Source organism: Mus caroli, chromosome 17, assembly GCF_900094665.2.
Source record: "Mus caroli chromosome 17, CAROLI_EIJ_v1.1, whole genome shotgun sequence".
Classification (NCBI taxonomy): Eukaryota; Metazoa; Chordata; class Mammalia; order Rodentia; family Muridae; genus Mus; species Mus caroli.
Window position 1 is genome coordinate 52,185,742 of NC_034586.1, and position 9,077 is coordinate 52,194,818.

General features: G+C 38.5%; 1 protein-coding gene across 1 annotated transcript in view; it reads left to right on the forward strand.

Annotated features, from left to right (window-relative positions):
• Positions 1-9,077, forward strand: part of LOC110283901 (adhesion G protein-coupled receptor E4) — a 319,788-nt gene that overhangs the window by 58,030 nt on the left and 252,681 nt on the right. The window contains exons 13-15 of the mRNA XM_021149445.1: positions 1,149-1,215; positions 2,615-2,706; positions 4,521-4,701. Coding sequence (XP_021005104.1) covers positions 1,149-1,215; positions 2,615-2,706; positions 4,521-4,701 — 340 coding nt within the window. The remainder of the gene's footprint in view (positions 1-1,148; positions 1,216-2,614; positions 2,707-4,520; positions 4,702-9,077) is intronic.

The following is a 9,077-nucleotide window of genomic DNA, read 5'->3' on the forward strand; positions in this document are numbered from 1 at the left end:
GTTGTTCCACCTATAGGGTTGCAGATCCCTTTAGCTCCTTGGGTACTTTCTCTAGCTCCTCCATTGGGAGCCCTGTGATCCATCCAATAGCTGACTGTGCCACTCTCCATCTTCTATCCCCACTAGTCTTCCTCCTCCAGCACTAAGCCCAAGAATCACAAACTCTGCTTATCATAACTCTGCCCAGTTGTAGGGATCATTATTCACCAATCAGGGATAACTTGAAGAGCGGGGAACAAGGTTGCATAGCATCAGTCGGGTCTACTTGCAGACTTTTTCTTCTCTGGGAGCAACCTGGCCTTGGGGGGACAGTATTTATCCTCACAATACATAGAAAAGACCAAACCTTAACCTGAAAGAGTGTAACTGAGTCCCAGTAAAACTTATATGCAAAATATAAGTACTTGGCAGTTGTCAATCCAAGGAGACAACTTATGAGTGGATTTTTCTTGTGTCCTAAATATTATCTGTTGCACATTATGGTTATCAGATTCATAGTGCTCTGCCCAGACCCAGTTATTGACATTTTCCATGACAATCTTCAAGAAATAGAATAATTTTACATAAAATGTTTAATTTTCGTTATTTGATGTAGCTTGCAGTTAACTATTGATTTGACTGTCTTATGCCTACCCATGTCCTTATAACAGCTACATCTACTTAGCTTGACTTTTGCTCCAAAAATTTACAACCATATCATCTACAGTTTCTAGGTGAGAAAATTCACAAGTGACCAATAGAAGTTTAAAACAAATGGAGAGTGTCAATGTTTACATAGAAACAATCTTCCTAAGATTTACATTTTACAAAAATTTGTTCTAAATTGTTGAAAGATTCAAAACATCACAAAAAGTTTTCTTGTGGAAATTAGGGAAATTACCAACTTTATTTGGAGAAATGGCAGCTACTGAGTTTAAAGTGTCTCATTGCTTCACAAGCTAATTTACCTTTCCCAGTTTTGATCACTTCCTACTTCTTACTTGGGAAAGCTGTTCTGCAATGCATCCAGCGTGTCAGACAAGAAATTCTTCTGAAATTCAGCTTGGAGTTACTGGTTCCACACTGCGTCAGGTCATACTCTAGGGCCTAGTGTACAATTCTTTCTTCAATAGTGACAGATACTGATAAATCCCATCTTCTGAACACAGCTGCTGGCTCAGCCTTCATCGGGGATTCATCTGGAGCTTCTTGGGGCCAGCGGCAGCCATTATCTTGGTAGGTGACTGTTACTTGTATATATGCCTACATTCAGTTGGCATAGAATAGTATGCACGTTCTATCTGTTAAAGTGGAAATGAAATGAAGAAGTGTAGAGAGATCTAAGTCAGAAAGCCTTTTTTCCTGAGTATATCATCATCATACATATGCCCCTCATATGCTTATCTTCCAATTTTTTTGAGATATTTACATATATATATAATGGACTATGGTCCTATTTACTCTTTATTTATTCTCTCCAACTCTCTATGCAATGCTGCATCCTCTTCCTTTTTAAGATTATCAAATGAGTTAAACTAGGATATGCCATATGTGCATCAGTTTGTGTCCAGCAATGCAATCATGGATACCCTATCAGCAGCCATAAGCAAAAAGATAGTGAGTCTTTGTCTTCTACTAACTATTAAAGCCAGTCATTCCTCACTAGAGTTGACACCTCAAGCTTTCCTTCCTCACCCAAGCTGGGATTTTATGTTGTTTAATCTTGAGAGGGTTTTGTGTGGATAATTATAGTGGCTGTGAGATAATGAGCAAAATAAGCTTGCCATACATAGAAGAAGACAAAATTTTCCAGCATCTCTTCTCATCCATCAGCTCCTACATTCATATATATACATATATATATATATATATATACACATATATATGATATATATTTCAGAAAATATTGAATGTGCAACCATCTACTGTACAAGATGTGTTCCTAGATTTTTAAAATTTTAATCAATGGCTTTTGCCTAGGTCAATGTCTTAAGATTTACTGCTATAAAAACCAATATTTGACCAAGGCAAATATTATAATGTCAAACATTTAAATGGAGCTACTGTATATTTTCAAAGATATTGTCCATTATTATCATGGCAGTCTGCAGGGAGACTGGTGCTAGAGAAAACCAGATGTCTACATCTTGATCTGAAGGAAGCCAGGAGGAGACTGTCATTAACAGGCAGCCAGGAGAAAACTATATTTTGAATTGTGTGGAGCCTGCACATAAGAGAATTTAAGTCCCACCTATGCACTGGCACACTACCTTCAACAAGGCCATGACTCCTCCAGTAAGGCCACACTTCCTATGAGTGCCACTCACTACAGCCAAGCATTCAAACACATGAATCTATAGGAGCCAAACCTTTTCAAACCACCACTGTCATGAATGAATAATAGCCTTCTATTTTCAGAATGTTCTATTTGGAATAAAAACTACTGAAAATTATCAAAAATAAGGGCAGCTTTAATTGTATTGTGGGCTGTACACAATACTTCAGGGAGTGTGCATAGAAACTATAGGAAGTCTGAATTTTTGCCAAATTATACTCAGATCCAACACAAGTTTGTAGTGTATGCAAAAAGATCCTGAAGTAATCTCCAATTCGTTTCCTCGTGCCATTTTCACAGATAAACCTGGTGTTCTACTTTCTAATAATATGGATTTTGAGAAGCAAACTTTCTTCTCTCAATAAAGAAGTTTCTACACTTCAAGACACAAAGTAAGAATGTAACGGAATCCACTGTTCTCATTGCAACATTTTCTAGAGGAGAAATACTTACTGGAAAATATGATAATGAGTCTTACTGAAGTTCATAGATAGAGCTCTTGGTTAGCAGGATTGCATCCCTAGCTTCTGTCCAGACCAACAGACAAATACATAATATCATACAAAGGTACAAATCAAAATTCTCCATACTAAACCCCTGGGCATAACCAGGAACATGGAATAGAAGAAGGGAGAAAAGTCCACACTACTGTTAAGCCAATGCAGTCTTTTAAGTATGTTCTATGCATATTTTATTTAATTATTGGTATAATATTGTTTCTGTGAAATATATACCAAGAGCTTTGTCTTAATTTATTTTCCTGTTACTGTGGCAATATACACTGACAAATACATATTAATGAAGAAAGGGTCTTTGTCATCTCCCTGGTCTTGAACTTTGTAAAGAGCAAATTGAGGGAAGGTCAATGCAAGTAGAGATGGAAATACTTTGCTATACAGCATCCACAATTGGAAAGAAGATTCCTTTCAACCTTTTATGTAGTGTAGCATTCCAGCTCTGGGGTATGATATTGTGACACTGGGCAGAACATCCCTCCTCAACTAATATGAGCATAACAGTCCTTCAAAGATATTCGCAGAGGTTAACCTTAATCCCAATATTCCCTCACAGATTTGCTCAGAAGCAGGCCATTTAATTGATTCTGGGTTCTGCCAAGTAGACATCGAATGCATCACTGCTCCATCCTTATTAACTTGATACTCAACCTCTTCACTTTTATGCCATTACATTCTACTCCTGATCCTCACAACCTCAGAGCCATATCATAATGGAGCATCTATGCAGTCCAAATCGAAAGCCTGTAAAGACATTTATAGTTTCAACATAGTAAGACTTCAAGTTTTAGTACATACATACAAAATTTAAGTGTGTACTGTTATAATTTTTCTCTGATTCTTCTTTTATGCATTATATCCTGTCCAAAGTATCCCTTCCCCACACTCCTCTCAGTCCCTACCCACATCTCACTTCGCCCCCAGACCCACTTCTCTGTTTCCTTTAAAAATGAAAATCTCCCAATAATCTTGGCACAAATCCTCATATCAAGGCTGGACACAGAAACCCAGTAGGAGCAAAAGGGTCTTAGGATCAGGAAAAAGAGTCAGATACCTTCCATTTCCATTGTTGGTAGCCCACCAAGTTATATAGCCAAAAACAATATGTGGAGAATCATACAGGGTATTTGTTTATTGTTTCAGTCTCTGTGAGCCCCTCTGAGTTCTGTTACACTGACTCATTTGGCTGTATTTGCATTGTGTCCTCTACCCTTCTTCCTCCAATAGGGCTTCCTCCATATCTTCGGTGAGGCTCCACTGACTCCACCTAGTATTTGGCTGTGAGTCTCTGCATCTCCTTCCTTCAATTTCTAGATTATGCCCAACTGATGCTAATTGGGCTAGATACTGATCTATGACAACAGTAGATAATCATTAGGAAATATTTTATTTACTTTTTTGCCAGTCTTGTTTGGTTCTATCCTGGGTCTCTGAGCTGTCCTACCTATGCTTCTTGGCAAACCAGGAAATATTCATTTTGTGGTGTAGGACTCAGTTGAACCAATCATAAGTTGGCCACATCCACAAGTTCTATACCACAAGTACTTCAGCACATCTTGTATGTAAGACAGGTATATTTTAAAAGTAATAACATAACATATGAAAAACATACAGTTTCCAGCGATCTAAATTAACTTGCAGTGAAAGCCTGACGGACAGTAGTTGACTTTGTTGTCATTGTTTTCTTACAGGGTTATGACATTTAAAGCCATTGTCCAGTTATTTGTGTTGGGATGCTCTTGGGGCATTGGCTTATTTATTTTCATTGAAGTTGGGAAGACAGTGAGACTGATCGTTGCCTATCTGTTCACCATCATCAATGTCTTGCAGGGTGTTTTGATATTTATGGTACATTGTCTGCTTAATCGCCAGGTAAGGCTATGTTGTATCTCACAAACCTAGCTCCAAATGTGTCTAGAACAAGATACCATATTCTTTTTTCATGTTTCAATTTTGAAATTTTCATTTATTTATGATAGTTTTAAGTTTTGCCTAGATAAAGCATACAATGGGTTTCATATCTAGTCAGCATCTAAGCATACATCTTAGAGGCATGTCAAGATGAGGTGGATCATTCTTCATTAACAAAGGATTCTTTATTACCAATTTTTAAATCATGGTGACATAAAAACCTAAGATTTGTTTTTTGTTAATATTATATAATTAACATTTGATTGACTTAATATTTATTAAATGAAAAAGACTTTACTTGACAGTGATTTTGGTTGGCATTTTTATCAAATTTGAGTTCACCATGGAGGGGATGAATAATTTCCTATAGTGATGTATATTTTAAAGAGAGAAAAATGATATTCAGCACAATCTCCCTCACTTTCAAATCTTCCATTTAGTAGTTTGTTTTGTGACTACAAAGATTATGCATATTCTTTCTGAGTCTACTTTATCCTCTGGGAATATTGCAGTATTTTGCAGGGCTTTGAAGGGCTCATAATCTATAACAAAGTACAATGAAAATCAGTAGCACACACATTACTTTTGTTAGTGTTGTTGTAATTATAATTTATTATCTATTTGTAACCTCCTTTAGTGGCTTGTTTGTTTGTTTGTTTGTTTACTATTGACTGTAAAAATAACAACAGCTAAGGTGCTAACACAATGGGGACATTATCATCACAGTTCATTAATTCCAGTTCATTTAATTCTGAGGATATAAGTTTTGTGTGATATTTACATATAAGTGTTCTTCTTTCCCTGCTTGGGAAGAGTGTGTTGGGTAAGCTCCCTCACCCTACAACTAGTATGATATGATTGCAGCCTTTTAACTTTAAAAAAAAAAAAAAAAAAAAAAACTATCCTGTTTTGGTTGGCTTCCAAGAGATTTTCCTCCAAGGGAATACACTGCTCTTGGTAATAAATGACTCACAGTAATCTTAATGGGACTAGTATTCATGGTAATCTTTAATCTTTCTCAAGTAAATTACTTCAACTTAAATTAAATGCAGTATGTGTGATTTTGTTAAATCATGTTGAGGAGTAAAAATGTAAGTTTTACCTTTATTACTCTCATATATTTTATCCCAACAACAGTTTCCCTCCATCCTTTTCTCCAGTCCCTACCCCTACCTCTCCTCCTCTCCATTCTCTCCTCTTCTTTTTTCCTTCAGTAAAAGTCAAGTCTCCCAGGGATATTAATCAAACATGGCATATCACATCACAATAATACTAGGCACATTTCTATATATTAAAACTGTACCAATTAATCCAGTAGGAGGACAAAGGTCCCAAAAGTAGACAAAAAGACCAGAAACAGCCCCTGCTCATCTGTTAGGAGTCCCATAAAAACCACAAGCCAAAGAAATAATAGCAAATACGGAAAGGGTCTAGGCTAGAAAACTGCAGGATCCCTGTTCATCTGTTTGGTCTCATTGAGTCCCTGAGTTCAGGCTTGTTGATTCTTTGGGTTTTCTTGTGGTGTTGTTGACCCTTCTGGTACTGTAGTGGCTATTCCTGATTGTCAACTTGACTATATTTGGAATGAACTACAATCCAGAATTGGAAGGCTCACCAGTGACACTTATCTGGAGGCTGGGAGATAGAAGTTTCTGACCTGGATCTTGGTATGGAGATCTTGAGGCATAGTGGCTATAGATTCCAGAAGATTAAGACAGGGAGATCTCTGAGTTCCAGGTCATCTGGAATTGAAGGTGTGGTGGAACACACCTTTAATCTGGGCTACACCTTCTGCTGGAGACCATATAAGGTCATTGGAAGAAGGGAGTCTCGCTCTTGCTCCTTTGCCTGCTTGCCGTGTGGGACTGAGTAACTGCTAAATCCTTGGACTTCCATTCACAGCTACTACTGAACCATTGTTGGGAATTGGACTGCAGATTGTAAGTCATCAATAAATTCCTTTACTATATAGAGACTATCCATAAGTTCTGTGACTCTAGAGAACCCTGACTAACACAAGTACCTACCATCTTTCTACTCATTCTTCCTCAGGATTCCCAGACACTAGTTGTATATCTTTGTATCTATTTTCATCACTTGCTGGATGTAGACTCTCTGATGGTGATTATGTCAGACTCATATCTACAAGTATAGCAGAATATCATTATAAATTATTTTGTGGACTTTCTATTTTGCCAATCATGTTTGTTTCTGGTCTAAGGTTCTGGGAGGTACTGGCTTTGGATTCTGATACTCCAGGTAGTGTCAAGGATGTCATAGATCTCAATCTGGTCCAGTGATTGGTTAGCCAGCTCCAGAATGGAGTCAGACAAATTGTAGACCAAGATTTGGGGGGAGGCAGAGGGGGTGTCCCAATCCTTTCACTGGAAGTCTTGCATGGTTATAGGCTATGGCTGGTTCAGGATCTGTATCATCTGTAACCAGAAATCTTAGCCACAGTGATTCACAGTGATTCCATTGCCCTAGGTTTTTACACTGCCCCTAAATTACCTATTCCCCTATTATAATTGTCTCTCCCAGCACTCTTACCCTCCATTCTCATCACACATGATCCCTCCTCTTCACATCTCCACCCACCCTGAGTCCACCCACAATATCTGTTGTTTACCATTCCAAGAGAGATTCATACATCCCCCCCTAAACCTTCATTGTTATTTAGCCTTTCTGGTCTGTGGAGTTTACTATATAGTTAATATCCACTTATAAGTGGATGCATACCATGTATATTCTGGGTCCACGTTACTTTACTCAGAATGATTTTTTAATAGTTCTATCCATTTGCTGGGAAATTATATGGTGCCATTGTTATTGTTATCATTATTATTATTATTATTATTTACATTCCAGTCATTGTCACCCTCAGTCCCCCCTCCCAAAGTTCTTATCGCATTCCCCCTCCCTTTTGCCTCTGAGAAGTTACTCCCTGATACGAGGCCTCCCCCTTCCCTAGTGCCCAAAAGCTCTAGAGGATTAAGTGCATCTTCTCCCACTGACGCATGGCCAGGCAGACTTCTGCTATATTTGTGCAAAGGGCCTTAGACCAGACCATGTATGTTCCTGGTTTGTGAGTCAGTATCTGGGAGTTTCCTAGGGTCTGTGTTAGTTGAGACTGCTAGTCTTCCTATAGGGTCTCTCTCCCTTTCAGATTCTTCAATCCTTCCCATAATTCAACCATAGAGGTCCCTTACTTCACTCCAATGGTTGGGTTTAAGTATCTGCTTCTGTCTCAGTCCGCTGCTGGTGGGCCCTCTCAGAGAACAGCCATTACAGGTTCCTATCAGTAATCATATCAGCATAAGTAATAGTGTCAGGCCTTGGTTGCCCTTTCCTCCATGAGATGGATTTCAGGTTGGGGCAGTTACTGGGTAACCTTTCCTCTGTCTCTTCTCCATTTTTGTCCCTGTAGTTCTTTTAGACAGGAGCAATACAGGGTCAGAAAAATTGACTGTGGGTTAGTAATCCTGTCCCTCAGCTTGAGGTCATATCTGTCTACAGGAGGTGGACTCTTCAAGTTCCTTCTCCCCAATATTGGACATAATGGCTAAGGTCACCCCATTGAGTACTCAAAGTCTCTCACCTTCAAGGTCTCTGGTACATTCTAGAAGGTCCCTCCAGCTCCCATGTCCAGAGGCTGCTTATTTTCATTCATTCTATTGGTCCTGTGAACTTCTCTCCTGTCCTCCACCTATATACCTGATCCTGTTTCCATTTTCCCCTCCTTCTCTCTTCTCTTGCCCAGCTCCCTCCACCCCTCTGCCTCCCATGATTATTTTATTTCCCCCTTCTAAGTGGGACTGAATCATGTTCACTTGGGCCCTCTGCTTGTTAAACTTCATATGGTCTTTGGGTTGTATCCTAGGTATTCTGTACATTTTTGCTAACATACACTTATCAGTGAGTACATAGCATGTATATACTTTTGGGTGTGAGTTACCTCACTCAGTATGATAGTTTCTAGTTTCATTCATTTGCCTGAAAAATTCATGATGTCTTTGTTTTTATATAGCTTAATATATTCCATTGTGTAAATGATCCACATATTCTGTATCCATTCTTCAGCTGAGGGACATCTGGTTGTTTCCAGTGTCTGGTTTTTTACAAATAATTCTGCAATGAACATGGTGGAGCACATGTCCTTGTGGTATGATGGGACATCTTTTGGGTATATGCCCAAGAGTGGTATAGTTGGGTAATCAGCATGTGCTGTCTCTTGAGTTTTTTTTTTATTTTTAATATTTCTATTACATATTTTCCTCAATTACATTTCCAATGCTATCCCAAAAGTCCCCCATAGCGCCCCCCACTTCCCTACCCAC